General features: G+C 52.6%; 1 protein-coding gene across 1 annotated transcript in view; it reads right to left on the bottom strand.

Moving 5' to 3' along the window:
* Positions 1-16,326, bottom strand: part of DNAH1 (dynein axonemal heavy chain 1) — a 74,853-nt gene that overhangs the window by 54,596 nt on the left and 3,931 nt on the right. The window contains exons 2-8 of the mRNA XM_023755744.1: positions 10,997-11,130; positions 9,959-10,031; positions 7,678-7,852; positions 7,108-7,264; positions 6,068-6,200; positions 3,109-3,270; positions 2,302-2,554 (exon numbers count right to left, since the gene is read on the bottom strand). Coding sequence (XP_023611512.1) covers positions 2,302-2,554; positions 3,109-3,270; positions 6,068-6,200; positions 7,108-7,264; positions 7,678-7,852; positions 9,959-10,031; positions 10,997-11,130 — 1,087 coding nt within the window. The remainder of the gene's footprint in view (positions 1-2,301; positions 2,555-3,108; positions 3,271-6,067; positions 6,201-7,107; positions 7,265-7,677; positions 7,853-9,958; positions 10,032-10,996; positions 11,131-16,326) is intronic.

The following is a 16,326-nucleotide window of genomic DNA, read 5'->3' as shown; positions in this document are numbered from 1 at the left end:
GGTTCCATGTCAACTAAAACATATAAATACATTTGTATGCTTTCCTCCTGTTAATCTGTCCTTTATTACAGAGCCCCAGCAGAAAACCTAGAAAGGTGTAAGGAAAAGGACTTTCTTCCTCCCCTATGAAATAATCGGGAAAACGTCAGGAAAAAGGACTAATATGCTTAATATATTTAATTGTAGATTTAAGACTAAAACAAAGATACAGATGAGAGTGAAAAAATATGTTAAAATATTCAGTAGAAAAAAGCAACTAAAAATGGAAGGAGAAAGTAGAATGAGATTGAGGATTGTTGCATAGGAAATAGAAGAGAGTTAGAAATACCGTTAAAAACTGACAAACTGGATATTAAAAGGTTAAGTAGGAAAGCAGGGGATTACAGGCATTATAAAGAGGAGAAGTACAAAAGAATTCACTAAAATGAAGGTACAAATCTACCTAAATACCAAAATGAATTTTAAAAGTAAAAGAACAAAGAAAATACATCATGTAGAGAAACATAGCATCTATAATAAGAAAAGCATTATATGCTAATTAGATCAGACTTCCTTCTGGACATCCTTCCAGATGACCTTCTGGATGAAGCCGAGTCTGCAAGGGAAGCCCAGGTCCCGGGTGCCAGAGGGAAGCTGGTGCCAGCAGACGGGGGAAGGAAGGCCTACTCTTACACGAATTTCGTGCATCGGGCCTCTAGTAATAACTATAATATTAAATAATATGACATAATTGAGATTAAACATATCAGCTCTATCACTTATTACAAGAAAAAGATTTTTAATTTGACTCACAAAGACCCAATATGTTGATAACAAGACCTATCTAAAACAGAAAGGCTAAAAATAGAGGGATGGACAAAGATACATCAGGAAGATGGAAACAACAAAAAAAGCCAGATTATAATTCTGATATCAAACAAAGTAAAATTCAAGTTTAAAAGCATTATACCTGATAAAGGACACTTTTTAAGGCTAAAAGTTGCAATTCATAATGATGATATAACATTTTCTCTCAGTGGACAAAAGTAAGTGAAGATATAGAAGACATAAATAACATAGTAATCAATAAGGTAGATTTTATGGAATATATATTATGTATAAAATATATATAATATACAGATATATATATATTTTATAAAATATATATTATGTATATTATATATAATATATATTATTAGAGTATAATACATCCTAATAATTGATATATTTGTATACCCTAATACTAGAACTATGCCCCTTCCCAAGTACGAATGGAATATTCACAAAAACTGATTATATATTAGGTCACAAAGAAAACATCAGCAAGTTTTATATAATAGAAATATTGTAGCCCTAGCTGATTTGGCTCAGTGGATAGAGCATTGGCCTGTGGACTGAAGGGTCCTGGGGTTCAATTCTGGTCAAGAGCACATGCCTGGATTATGGGCTCGATCCCCAGTGGGGGGCATGCAGGAGGCAGCTGATCAATGATTCTCTCTCATCATTGATGTTTCTATCTCTCTCTCCTTCTCTCTTCCTCTCTGAAATCAATAAAAAAATAAAAATAAAAATAAAAATGATTTCCCAGTAGCAATGAGCACATCTAATGCCCAGATCTTGGCTTTTAAATACCATTGCCCACTAAAAGGAACCAGGGCTCCTTGGAGAAATAGCTGATTTCGGGGCTAGGTCTGGGAAAGTACAAGATGAGTCCAGAACTTCTCGCTGTGCCAGAAAGTAAAAACATGCTAAAAAACAATAGGAACATATCAGAAGGACATTGGAATCACCTGGAGGAGGCTCCCACCGGCCAAATCTGGGACAATTTGAGCATCAAAATAAAAAAATGGTAGTAATAGATTATAACCCTTTGAATAAAATAGGAACCCATGAGTCCATATTGTTAATAAGAGATCTGGAAATGAACAAGAAATTATTTGGGCCCAAGAAGTCCATAGTGCCCTAGCCGGTTTGGCTCACTGGATAGAGTGTCGGCCTGCAGACCGAAGGGTCCCGGGTTTGATTCTGGTCAAGGGCACATGCCCAGGTTGCAGGCTCAATCCCTAGGAGGGAGCGTGCAGACGGCAGCCAATCAATGATTCTCTCTCATCATTGATATTTCTATCTCTCTCTCCCTTCCTCTATGAAATCAATATTTAAAAAAAATTATATATATAAAGAAGTCCATAGTGCAGTGGGCGAGATAGCCTTAAATAGGTAAAAATGGAGGGAGCACTACCCCTGGGCAGCACTAGGTCCCACAGGAGGGCTTCCCGGAGGTGGCCATGTTTGGGCTTGGGGAAAGGCCTGGCAGGGACTCACGTGGGCCCTTTGCGCATCCGGGGCGTGCTCATGGCCCACTGCTTGATCTTGCTCATGCTCTGCTCGTTGAGGACCTGCTGGCCCTCGGCGGGCATGCAGTCCACATAGAGGTTGTACAGCAGCAGCGCCTCCGTGTTCTTGCGTAGGGCGTTGGCCTGGACCACACGCTGCGTAAACACGCGTGGGTCCTCAGCACAGAAGAGAAGCTGGATCCGTGGCACCCAGTACTGGCAGTTCATGAGGGGTGGCCTTCCTGAGGCCGGCGGGGGGAGAGAGAATACTCCGTCGGATCTCTGGGCTGGACACCAGGGTGCAGCCTGGCTCCGTGGCTGCTGCACGGTAGCCCCAAGCAGGTGGTTCCCTTTTCTGACCCCATCGCATCTGTGAAATGGGTCTGATGGCACTCCCTGCCCTGCCCACCTCTCAGGTTGTCTGGGATGGATGTGAAAGTGCTTTGCAAACTGTAAAGAGCTTTGCACAAACAAGGAACTATGCAGGGGTGGCTGTTTACGTGGCCATTCCTTGATGCCACACCAGGGCAGACATCACCAACTGAGGGCCTCGGGCTCCTTCTCAGCATCATGCGGAAGGTGGCACATATCAAATAATGGCCATTTGCCCTTCCTGGGGTCTCTGAGTGATGGGCCCTCTGATCTCACTGGTCAGGGACAGACAGCCACAGGACAAACAGAGCAAAGGAGAATTCCAACCTGAGCTGGCTGTGCCCTAGTGGGGGTTGGTTTCAGTTACAGGCCAGGCCCAACCTGAGCTGGGGGTCCGCCTGGATCAGGGTCAGGAAGCTTGTACCTTCAGCAGTGACCCCTCCGTTCAGGATGGGCCGCCCCATCTCATCTCGCACCAAGCCATTCTCGTTTGTCTTGTGCACCAGGTACAGCTTCTTCTCCTTGTCGTAGTCCAGGACACCAACACTGCACCATTTGTACTTCAGCTCCCGACTTTTGGGGTCCTCTGAAATAGGATGGGAACCCACCAGTGTTCCCTGCACGGGGTGAGCAGGGGCCTCTGAGTGTGAGCAGCAGGGGCTGGGAACAGGTCTCAGAGGTCACTATCTGGCCTCACTCCCACCAGGAAAACCCCCTCTGGCCCGAGCAGAGCGGGGGCCTTGCTTCCTCCCAGCTGAGCTGGACTCTGTAGAACCCCGGGGCAGCAGAAGAGCCAGATGGAGCAGGCCTCTCAGCCTTGTGCTCAGCATGTCCCCAAAGGGGGAGAGAGAGAGAGAGAGAGAGAGAGAGAGAGAGAGAGAGAGAGAGAGAGAGAGAGAGACGGGCTAGCAGGACCGGGAGAGGAAGCAGGAAAGCCCCAAGCAACAGACCTATTGAGGATCTGGTTGTAAAGGTCATCATGTCTGAGCTAGAACCCTTTAAACAGACCAAGTCCAGGGTAACTTATGCCCTTCCCACAGGCTTAGAGGAAGGGCAAGTGACCTGCACCCTCCCCATAGGCTTCCTGCGGCAGCTGAGCCCGAGCCCCTCAGATCAGGACAGCCTCAGGCAGAGTAGAAGGCTGCTGCCCCGTGATGTCCTCACAGGGGCCTCGGGGCCCGTCGGGTCTGGATGAGCCTCCCTCCACTCCCCAGGCGGAAAGCCTGCTTCTCCAGCTCCCCTCTTGCCACTGCACCCCACACCTTTCTCTCTTGGATGTCTGCCTATTCCTGAGACTTTGGAGCTTGCTCCTGCCTTTGCATTGGGCTGTGCCCTCTGCCGACCGTCTTCACTCAAGTTACCTTATTGCTGGTTTGTTCCCTGCTCAAGTGGTTTCTCCCTGGGAGAAGCCTCTCTGCCTAAAATAGCGCCGTTGCCCCAGGCACCCTCGGAGAGCTCCGGTCATACAGTGCAGCAGCCTCCTGGTGCTGGTCAGCCTCCTTACACTAGCATCCGCGTCCCACCTGGATTACAGCTGCATCCCTATACCTAGAATGGAATCTGGTACGTACAGCAGGTGCTCAATAACCTTTCATAGAAATTAAGACAAACATGGCACGGAGCCAGGCAGAGAAGGCCTCAATACATAGTGGCTTAAAACAAATGTGGGCAATACAGAGCCGACTGAGGAAGGAAGGGCTGGAATTCCCAGGAAACACTGCCTGAGGGTGGATGCTGGATAGATGAGTACAGGAGGTTGCTGTGGAATATCTCACCGGCTCTGGTTCTGTTTGTGTGTTTTTTAAATATGTTTTTATTTAGAGAGAGAGGAGGAGAGAGATAGAAACATCGATGAGGAAGAAATACTGATTGGCTGCCTCCTGCACACCCTCGGGGATTGAGCCCGAAACCCTGGCGTATGCCCTGACCAGGAATCACACTGGGGATCTCCTGATTTACAGGTCAACGATCAACCACTGGGCCACACCAGCCCGGCTTTGGCCTATTTTTGTTTTCTCTTCCCTTCTTCGTCGGTTTCCTTTTTGAAAATGCTGACCTTGTCTTGGCTCAACTCAGAGGAATAGACATCACAAGCAGCCCCCACGGAAAACGAGTGCTCTGGCAGGGATGCTCCCTGCCAGCCCTCCTCCTGCTCAAGGCCAGGGCCCACGAGGGGCAGGAGCAGAAGCACTCCGGGAGGCTGCTACTTGGTGCATTTAAGGTTAATGCAGCCCCAAACCTTCTGGTTTTATCACCAGGAATTGGTGATCTGGGAACAATTGAGTTAAATTATTTTTGTAATTAAGTAAAAAATAAAGGGAACATTCTAGGTTTCTTGTCTAGTTCAGAGAAATTGATTCCAGCATTAACCTGATTTTAAATTGAGACATAAAGTTAACAGCATGCTCAACGGACTCACTGAGGGCCCCCTGGACACTGAGCAGCCTGAAACCCAACATGGCTCTCACACTCCTACCTGCACCTGGCCCCCTCCTTGCTCCGTGGTGGCTGGTTCACCCACTGGCAGGAAGCAGAATGACCCTCAGCCTCGCACAGGGGCATGGCCACCTCCAAACTCCAACCACATGACCCAGAGCTTCCTAGGATGCCTGCACAGAGCCAGCCACACAGGCCGGGGTGGTGGCCGAGGAAGCTCACCCTGGCACTGTTCCCGACAGCAGCCGACTGGAGAGAGCCTCCCGGCCCCCAGGGCAGACCCAGCTCCAAAGGACGTGCCAACACAGACAAGGCCAAGCAAACCTGGGCATCAGTATGGGTGGGGGGGGGTGCGATAGTGGCTGCAAGTGGGTGACAGTACAAGTGTGTGTGTGTGTGTGTTTGGTAAAAATGTGCATGAGTGCGAATGCATATGTTTGTGTGTGCAATGGTGCGTGGGATAGCATGCTTGGGAACGTGTGTGATTGTGTCTGAGTGTTTGCAAGCGTGTGAGTGTGTGTGACTGTGTGTATTGTCCATGTAGAGGTGAAGGCTGAGAGGCCACAATTTGAGCTGGAGCAATGGTGAGTTCTGGGTGGTGGGATGAAAGGGTTCAAACTGTGCCCCTATTCACATCTGAACATCTCTAACAGACATGTATATTTTTTATTACCAATAAGTCAAAGTTGTTTTGTTTTTAACTCTAGACACCATCCAGCAGTCCCTTCCCCAGCCCTCCCACTGATGTCATCCCTGGTCCCTGCATTTCTGGCCTTTGTGTAGCCATCCCCTTGGCCTGTATGCCGGCTGGGAGGTCTTAAAAGGTGGGGCCCTCACCTCCCAGGGCTGCCAGGTCCCAGGGCAGCCCAGGGACCCACGGCAGGGCTACTGCTGGGACAGGAGGGTACAACCCAGGATCCTGCCCCTCCCAGGCTGGCCCTGCTCACCGTGGCCCAGGACGTCATCGGTGGGCAGGAGGGCTTTCCCTGGGACTGGTCTCCTGACCTGAGACCCTGGCTCCAAGCCCATGTTGATCCATTCGCTGGGCGTCCGGCAGTCAAACTCCTCATTGTCGAACACCTGGAAGAAAGCAGCAGATGTCAGGAGAAGGCAGCTCAACCCACTGGGCCCCGAGTGGCTGGGCAGGCAGAGGATGGGGTACCTACGTAGGCTCCTCCAGGTGTAGGTGCTGCAGATTGGGGACCAGAGAGCTGAGCACCTCCTCTGCTGTTCACAGGGGCCCATGAGTTCTGTTTCTATGGAACCCTGGATCCTTGTCAAGCTAAACCATCCTGAGGTTCAGGCAGAGGGGTACCTGGGGACTCACAGGGGGATAGGGGCTCTTCTTCCTACTGCTCAGGGTCATCTAGCTCAGGTCCGAGGCAAGAGGTGGCCCTTGATTTTCCTGAGCACCCCACCCAGACTTGGGAATGATGGAGAGTCAGGGCTGTCGGGAGGCCACCTTAGCAGGGCATGTGCAACTGGATTCAGCTCTGCCTCCCCACGAGACACTCAGGGCCAGGGAGAGGAAGGACGGGGAGGCGGTGAAAGCCAGAGCAGGTTACCTTCCCTCTCTCTCCTCCCTGGGCTCAGTTTCCCCATCAGTACCCCAAAGGGGCTGCAATGATGCCTCCTCCACTCCATCTCCCCATCTCAGTGAGCCTAGAACAGTGTGAGGGAGGCTTGTACATATTCCACAGTCCAGCTGGGCTGCTTCTTGGTGCCTGGGGGAGGGGGGGGGCAGAAGCAGGCCTACAGGCTGCCTAGGCTCCCAGGGAAGAAGTGGAGAATCAGCACCCCATGAGTCCTCGGGCCCCTCTGTCTCAGCCTAGGATGCTTGAGATCCCTAGGGGACTCCAATGATGCAGTCGCCCTGTTTGACAAGAACTTGCAATTGCCATGGGGTCCCCTTTCTGGTTTGACCCCTCAACGGAGGTCCTGCACCCCAACCCCCGGACCACCAGCCCTCCGTGGAAGCTGGGCTCACCTTCAGCGGGAGGTAAATGGGGAAGAGCGGGTCATTGCCCTGCTCGATGGTCTGGGGGTGGTAGGGGTCCGGGTGCCTGGGCATGAGCTTGTTGGAGTCAATGCCCTCATCGGCCAGCAACTGCGCAATGTCCAGGCTCAGGTACAGTCGCTTCCGCCTGGCGGAGGAAGACAAGGGAAATCTCATGATGGCTTGTGTGAACAAAATGGGTGTCTGCAAAAGCCCACAGGACCGAGGTGGCAGGGATGTGGCCCAGGGACCCTCCAGGGCCCTTTGCCCCTATGAGACTCAGCAGGAAGCAGTGTAAGGACTGGAGCTGGTGTACTGGGCTCCAACTGCCCTTCTGTCCTGCCTGCAGTTCTGCCACATTCACCCAAACGTCACCCTCCCCGATGCCACAGCAAGGAAGGCCCTTTGTTCCTATTAAAAGACCAAAGGCCTAGAGGCTTTGATGCGAAAACTTGCACCCAGACTCATCTTAGTGACCTCTGTGGGGAGGGTCACTGAATTGCCCGCTGTCCCCCACCCCAAGTTGTGGGGACAGGCCCTCCCACAGCCCACCAGCCATACCTCTCAATCTCAATCTTGCGGGGGCACTGGCCTGGCAGCACCAGGAAGGGCACCTGCACCTTGGGCTCATAGGCCTGCAGCGGGAAGTCGGCCTGGGTGAGCAGCTGGGTGGTGGCGCCGATGTGCTCCTCCTTCAGGCGCTCCTCGAAGTCGTCAGGAAACTCAAAGGTTCTGACTGCAGGTGGAGGAGGGGCAGGAGCTGCAGAGACTCAGGCTGGGGCTCAAACCACGCCCCCCCCCCAAGACAAAGCTCGAGGCAGGCATGAGGCATACACACACTTTGGGACGTGGTGTGCATGTTAGCCTATGGCCGGGCAGTGGTGGGAGAAGCCAGACGTGGTGCCAGGCACCCAAGGGAGTGCAAGCCCGAGGGACAAAGCCTCCTGAAGGTCTGCTTGGTCCTGCTCTCCTTGCCCAGAGCCGGCATGCTCCATCTTTCCCCTCCACGCCGCCCACGACCCCGGCACCAGTGGCGGTGGCTCAAGCCAGATGCTGAACCAAACCTCCGGTGAGGACTACAACCAGATAGGAAGGCAAAGTGGTAGCTCCCTGCACATTTGGGATGGGTTCCTGCTATCCCTACCCTAGAGCTGCCCCCCCTCTCCCCCAAAGGATATCAGTCTGAAATCCATCCACTCCCTGGGACCATTTTAAACTCAGGGCAACCTGGTGGCCATAGAGCAGAGGCACCACCACCTGCGCCCTGGGGACCTTCCAGTCACACAATGGACACCTCTCCTTAGACACCCAGGCCAGACAGAGGCGTTCGTGCCAGGTCTGGGGGAAGGGGAGCTGGTGGACAGAGACCCATTGGTAGGGTGACCATTCCAGCTTGCCTGGGGCTGAGGTGTTGCTCAGGGTTTGGGCTGTTAAGTGGAAAGTTCCAGGAAAACCGAGACCATGGAGCTGGGAAATGAGGCGTGGGAAGGTGCTTCAGGAGCCACCTTCCCCGGGGGCTGGAGGGGCTCAGGACAGCTCAGTGATGGTCCCCCTCCATCTCCTGGGGGCCCTCTGACCCCTCCTTGAGCCTCACCCTCTCTCTGGGGCCCCACAGAAGCCTCCAGAGGCTCAGCTGAAGCCCATTCTTTCACCAGAGCCGCCACGTGCTCAGGAGAACCTCACAGCACAAGGCAGTTTTCAGACCCCTGGTCACCTGCTCTTGAGCCTGTGGGTCCATGACACCACTCCACTCCCAGAACATGGGCTCCTGGGCCTGCCCTGAGTCTCAGGGCCAAGACAGAGCCAGGGGAGGAAGCAAAGCCTGGCCTCTGGCCCCTGCTGCCTCGACGAGCCTGCTGGCAGCAGAGTGGACTTCTGCTGCTGGCTGCCCAGAACCCTGACTGCCACCACCCGGTGGCATTTCAGCAGAGCTGCTGACCACCCAGCCCTACCCACCTTGGATGGTGGCAGCACCATTCCCCAGCACCCCCACAGCTCTTACATCTGTGGTCTGTAACCACTTTTTGGGCCACATATACTTGTGAGACTGTTGAACACAACAGGCTGGATCCTCAGATCACAGAATGCACACACATGTGATGTTTCTCTGCCACTTTGCTGGGTTCAAAGACGCCATGAGACCCGTGGGCCCTGGCAGGATTCATCTGGTTAGTGCCAACAAAGAGCCAGGCCTCTGCTGGGCTTGGAGAGCAGGGCAGATAGCTAGGACCCTGGGACATCTGTGCCTCATTGAAGGGGTGTCCTGTCTGCCAGCAAGTGGGAGGGCCCCACCTAGCTCCTCACTGCCACTCAAGGCCCCACCCTGCTCGCTGCCTCTCCTGGAACCACCCCATTCTTCCCTCCAGCACTGGGACTGCCCCACTTCCTGCAGACCCGTCCTGGTCCTAACAAGACTCATCAGACACAGGACAGAGTCCTCATGTCCTCTTTCAGCAAACAGCCCCTGCGCACCGTCCCGGGCCGTCTCTGTTCGAGGTGCTGAGGCCCTAGCGGGGAACAGCACAGACACAGTCCTGGCCTTCTCCAAGCCCCGGCCCGGGGGAGGCAGCCAAGGCACATGTAAATGCCCTACCATCCCCAGCTGGGAGGAGGGAACGGGAGCCCTGGCCCTCAGCACCCCACGCCCTCCACGCGGTACCCTTGTCACAGCTCTGAGAGTGTGAGAAAGCAGCTGTGGCTCACTCAGCACTCAGGTCAGCGAGCAGGGCCCTTGCCAAGCACCTCATCCCTTGTTATCCCCATTTTACATTAGAGGAAACTGAGACCTTCAGCCAGGGTCTCCCTGAGGCTAGAGTCCCACCCAGCCCTCCAGGGCACTGACCTTTTGGGGTGAACTTGTCAAGGTCGGCCTGCCGTAAGAGGTTCTGGTTCATGGGAGGGCCACAGCATACTTCCTAGAAGCAAACCGCAGAACCCCAAGGGGGCATAAACATCCCGGGGACGGGTAGGACCTGGGAGGGACCCCAAGGCCAGGTGTCTTCCTGGAGTCCGCTGGGGAGCACCACAGGGGCCTGGGGGTGGGGCAGAACCAGAGAGTTTGTACAATTCCCCATTCGCGGCTGCAGTGGGCCCTACCCCTTCTGGTCTGGCTCTCCTCCCTCCGAGAGCACTCCAGGTGTAGGTCCTGGAACTGAGCCGCAAGGCAGAGGTGCTGCGAGGCCAGCAGGGGTCTCTGTGTGGACCTCCCATCTCCAGGCAGAGTGGGTATCAGTGGGTCCTTGTCCTATCTCTCTTAGCCCCTCCCCTGCTTAAAACCTTCCTAACACTGTCTGGTGCCTAAAGGGCTCAGTGAACCCCCTCTCTGTCCTCTCCCTGCCCCAAGCCTCTATCTCTTCTCTCACAGTGTACTTTCCTCCACATGGGCCATGGGCTCTGTCAGGGACCCCGAGCCTTTGTACTGTCTCTGCCTTCTGCCTGGGAACTGCCCCCACCCCCACACCAGACATCATCTTACCTCTTAGATCTCAGCAGTATGCAACCTCATCCAAGGACCCCTCCCAAACCAAAGCCATTGCCCCATGACAATAGAGACATTATCTCTCATCTGTACTGTATCCAGTGCTCAGTCCAGGGCCTGTCACACAGCAGGTACTCAGTGATGAATTGTTGAATGAGTGAACAGATAGATAGACGGACAGATGGATAGTCAGGAGGACGGAAGGAAGGGTGGATGAGTGGGTGGATGGATGAATAGACAAATTAATAGATGGATGGGTAGATAGGTGGATGGATAAGTGAACAAATGAACTGATGGGTGGGTGGATGGGTGGATGGGTAGATGGAAGGAAGGAAAGAAGGATGGACAAATGGAACCCACAAGGAGGGCTCAGGCTTGGTAGGAGACGGCTGCCACACTCACCCCAAGCTTATCCAAGGATCCAGGGCTGAGGATGTCAGAGTAGAATCCACGCTGCTTCATCAGTGGGTACTGCTTATCAGTGCTTGTCAGGGGCAATTTCTGGAGCTGCTCCAAATCGGGGAGTGTGGGTGGGACTACAGGCCAGGGCGAACCTGGGGGCTCAGAGCTTGGAGGCTTCTCCAACCCAGAATCTGGTCCCACAGCAATCTTTCTCAGTTTATGCTCTAGGCTGGCAGGAGTCTTCATCACAGAGTACTTTGGGGGCTCCGCGGTTCTCCTGCATTTCTGAGAGCTACTTCCTGGGCATAAGCTTTCTCTCTTATCACGTTCCATGCTGTTTCTTGGGGCAATGTCCCAGCCAGAGCTCCTAGGAGAAGATACTGGCATCACTTGCCAGCCTCTGCTCAGTCCCCAGGACACCATCAATCAGGGTGCCTTGTTGGCCACCCAAGACAGTCCCAGCCTTCCAGTCATGGATAACAGGAGAGGGAGCACAGAGGAGGGCGAGGGGTCTGCCTAGTCTGGACAGGCACCCAGAGCAGGGAGGGTCCCATCAGGAGACGGGGCCTTCCTGCATGCTGCCCGTGAGAAATGAGCCCCCAGAGTCAGGGAAGAGAGTCTGGGAAGCTCTGCCAGTGCCCCCACCCCGATGCACCCTCCTACTCACCCCTCTCCCCCGTGTCAGAAAGCTAGGCCTGGCTTCTCACAAGGGGAGTCAGAGGGCGGCCCAGAGCTCACTCACTCAAAGAAGGGCCCTGTTTGGTTTCCCCTAAAATGACTCACCCACCGGCAGCCCTGGTGCCCTCGGTCCGGCCCTGCTGGATGCCCTGCCTCTCCCTGTGTGGGAACGGGGCCATGCCCTGCCTCCCCCACCCATGCCTGCCCTCCCAACCGGACCCCAGGATCCAGAAGACAAAATGGCCTCCACAGAGGGACACGATTCTCCACCACCCACAGATCCCCCTGCCAGAAACTTCGCTCAGGGTCAGCCAGTTTAGGAAACATACACCCCTCCCCCCCATCTCCCCAAAGGGAGCAGCAGATGTGCCACTGGGTTGCACGATCAACCACCAACCTAAGGTCAAGGGTGAGCAGAATTTTCATTGTTGGGTTAGCAAGCCCTTGGCCACATCAAAATGCACCACAGAGTGAACTCCTTGGTCAGGGGAGCATTATAAGAAACAGCCTAAGTAGATGAATGGATTAGAAAACTGTGGTACATCTACACAATGGAATACTATGCTGCTGTAAAAAAGAAGGAACTCTTACCATTTGCAACAGCATGGATGGAACTGGAGAGCATTATGCTAAGTGAAATAAGCCAGTCAATGAAGAAAAATACCACATGATCTCACTCATTTATGGATAATAAAGACCATTATAAACTTATGAACAAAAATAGATACAGAGGCAGAGCTGCCTCGAACAAACTGTCAAACTACAGCGGGAAGGCTGGGGAGGGTTGGGGGGCAGGAGGGGCGGGTAAGAGATCAACCGAAGGACTTATATGCATGCATATAAGCATAACCAATGGACATAAGACACTGGGGGGTAGGGGAGGCCAGGGGATTGTCAAGGGCGGGGGGAAAAAAGGAGACATATGTAATACTCTTTGTAATACTTTAAGCAATAAAACAATAAAAAATAAAAATAAAGTAATCTCTTTCACCAAGAAAAAAAAGAAACCGGACAAAGGTATGGGAGAGAAGAGGTTTCCATATAATACCCATGCAAAAATTAAAATGAATGAGTTTACAATGATCGCAAAAATGTCAATTAAAAATGTGGAACATCTTAACAAAAGGACATAAGGGCCTGGTCCAAGTAACACCCTCCCCGCCTCCCCCATTCCATCTCCCACCCTATGCATGCTGGGAGGAGGCAGCTGGGAATTTGCAATACAGGCCGCGCTTCTGGCTAGGTGTTCTATGCTCCGTCGTCTCTATTTTAGCCACTGTTGGGACTGGCTCATGCAGGCCTCCTGTTGGATCATGCAGGGGAATCTTGCCTGGACTGACCTGAAAGGCAGGTAGGCAGTCGGGGGCATCTGGTGCAAGCTCCCCAGCCATGCTGAAGCAGCCTGCAGTTGCTGAGTCCATTCTAAGAAGGGGATGGTGAGTTGGCAAGACAACTTGAGGGACTGCGAAGGGCAGATGGAGCTCTGGCAGGAAGTCCCAGACTCAGCCCCAAGGCTGACCAGCTTCTATCCAGTTAAGCATGCTGGGAGTTAGCAGAACTCTGCTCCCTGCATCCTCTCCTGGTGGCCAGCTGCCTCCCAGAGCAGGTGCTGAAAACAATGCTAAGTCTGGTCCACCTGTCTAACAGTCACCAGGGTGCTCTTCCTAGAACAGTGATGGCGAACCTATGACATGCGTGTCAGAGGTGACACGTGAACTCATTTTTTTGTTGATTTTTCTTTGTTAAATGGCATTTAAATATATAAAATAAATATAAAAAATATAAATCTTTGGCCCTGACTGGTTTGGCTCAGTGGATAGAGCGTCGGCCTGCGGACTGAAGAGTCCCAGGTTCGATTCCGGTCAAGGGCATGTACCTTGGTTGCGGGCACGTCCCCAGTGGGGAGTGTGCAGGAGGCAGCTGATCGATGTTTCTAACTCTCTGTCCCTCTCCCTTCCTCTCTGTAAACAATCAATAAAATATATATTTAAAAAATATATATATAAATCTTTGTTTTACTATGGTTGCAAATATCAAAAATTTCTATATGTGACACAGCACCAGAGTTAAGTTAGGGTTTTTCAAAATGCTGGCACGCCGAGCTCAAAAGGTTCGCCATCACTGTCCTAGAGCATCCGAAGGACAGAGGTCCCACTGGAGATCAGCCCCATCACAGCTGCAAACCTACAGGTGGCTGTCTCATCCTTAACAGAATCGACACATAGAGCAGACCTTGGAGAGGCCAAGCTCCCAGTTCCACCAGAAAGCATTCCATTCCCTGGCTTCACCAGCCCCCAAATAGGCTAGAATATGCTCGGCTGCTTCACTGCTGTATTACAAGGACTGACGGAGAGAGACGCAGAAATGCCCAGGAAACCAGTGTTGCTGAGGGCAAACGGAGTCTGTGATTGGGGGGCTTGCTGCCTCTGTGAGCCATTTCCTGCTGAACAGGTTGACAGTGGGAGCACGCATCCAGGCATGTCCCAATAAGGAAGATGGAAGAGTGAGCTGCAAACTCGGAGTCCCGTTTCCTCTCTGCCAACCCTTCACAAGGATCAATAGCTCCCTTCCAGTCCCACCCACCCCAGCTCTGGGCACTTGTACATTGCCAGTGTGCACAGGGCCTGTGACGGACAGACAGACCTCTCTCTTCTGTCACAGCCCATGGGTGATGGCAGCTGCTGCATGGGAATGAGTGTGGCTGGCAAGAGGGAGAGGACATGGTTCCCAGCAAGACCTCTGCTGGGCACTCTCCTTCATTTGTGTGAGGAACTGGCCGGTAAGATGCCAGTGTTGGGGATGATGAATGTTCTTAAGGGGTCTAAATGTAGTTCATGTGTCGTCTCTTTAAACCTCTGAGGTGAGACCTGAGACTATCTTCATTTCTCAGAGGTGGGAAAAACAAGGATCAGAGAGGTTAAGTGACCTATGCAAGGTCACACAGCCAGCAAGAAGCATAGTTAGAATTTGAACCCAATTTATTCTCTCTCCCCAGTCAGATCACCTGGGAGCTCTCTTGGCTTGAGCTGGAGGGAGTTTCAGGTTAGATTCACAGGCATTCAACCCCATGTGACCCAACAACCCGGCAGGTACTGGGCTGAATGGACACCGATGAAAAGTGCATTTGATCTTCACAACAGGTACTATTTTTCTCACCAATCCACAAACAAGGAAACTAAGGTCTAGAGAAGTCTAGAAACTTGCAAAGGACACACAGCCAAGAACTGGCAGAACCAGAATGGAAACTGAGATCTTCGCCTCTGGCTGACCCAAACGTCCATGTCCCTAGGACCATCACAGTGGCTCTCAAACTGTGTGCCAAGGAACCCTGAGATTTTGCTACGTGAGAACCTGTGGGGAGGTGAGCCAAGCAGGAGGGCTTCTAAGCCACCCACCCTGATTCTACAAGGACCCTGTACCTTCACGTTTCACTTACTAGAGTTCTGTGTAAGATCTCATTTGACAAATAGATCTGTGGCTTAAGGGTTTTTGGAAGTCTCTGTCCTTGCCTGCTACCTGGCAAACAATACTGTGGGTACTAGTAACCCCCAAAGGCTGGGGTTCTCTCCTTTTTAGAGCACTTACCTGATGCCCCCTCTGTGTTCCCACCTGTAAGAGGCTCCTCCCACCAGTGAACATCTCTCTTATTATATGTAAACACCTGACTCGCTGGCCTGCTGAGCATGAGGGCTGCAAAAGCAGGAATTTTCTAGTAACGTCGATCTTTAGAACCTTGGTACCTAGCAGGGGACTGACACAGGCTTTGCACACACAGGGTAGGTGCCTAAAGTGTTTGCGGAAGGAAGGAAGGAAGGAAGGAAGGAAGGAAGGAAGGAAGGAAGGAAGGAAGGAAGGAAGGAAGGAAGGAAGGAAGGAAAGGAAGGAGGGAAGGAAGGAAGGAAATGGAGGCTGTTGATTTCTGTAACAACTTGTGAGATAGGTGCCTCAGTTCTGGGCCAATTTCTAGATGGGGACACCAAGGACGGAGGAGACGATGTGGTAGCGATCAGGAGGGCGACTGAGTGGCTGATGAGGGCCAGAATCTCGGCCCCTTCTCTTCTTGGGGCTTCGACAGGAGGTGGGGTCGAGGGGCAGAGTCCCTCAAACCGCTCTGGTTAAACACAGGACTAATCTGCAAGGTTGTTTAAAAATGCGCCCATTTGCCCCACCTGCGTGCCTCAGTGGTGGAGCCTCGACCTATGAACCAGGAAATCACCGTTAATTCCTGGCACATGCCCCGGTTTCTGGCTTGGTCCCCAGTGTGGGGTGTGCAGAAGACAGCGGATCAATGATATTCTCTTTCATCATTGATGCCTCTCTCTCTCTCTCTCTCTCTCTCTCTCTCTCTCTCTCTCTCTCTCTCTCCCTCCCTCCCTCTCCATTCCTCTCTAAAATCAGTAAAAAAAAAAAAAAAAAAAAAAAAAAAGTATATATTTTTAAATGCGCCACTCCTTTCCCACTTGCCAAGGCTCAGGAAGGGACGCTCAGACTCGCGGGCAGGGATGTGGACCCTGGGACGGCCGAGCGGCCTCCTTCCTGCCCACGGACCTCTGCGCCCGGCTGGGGACCCCCTGCCCGAGCTCGCCCCGCCCAAGCCTCCATCCCACCGACCTCCCGACCTCCCGACCTCCCGACCTACCGGCTGCACAGCG

This window comes from Myotis lucifugus, unplaced genomic scaffold, assembly GCF_000147115.1.
Source record: "Myotis lucifugus unplaced genomic scaffold, Myoluc2.0 scaffold_83, whole genome shotgun sequence".
Classification (NCBI taxonomy): domain Eukaryota; kingdom Metazoa; phylum Chordata; class Mammalia; order Chiroptera; family Vespertilionidae; genus Myotis; species Myotis lucifugus.
Note: the sequence above shows the minus strand (reverse complement) of the source record. Positions and strands in the feature narration are given on the sequence as shown.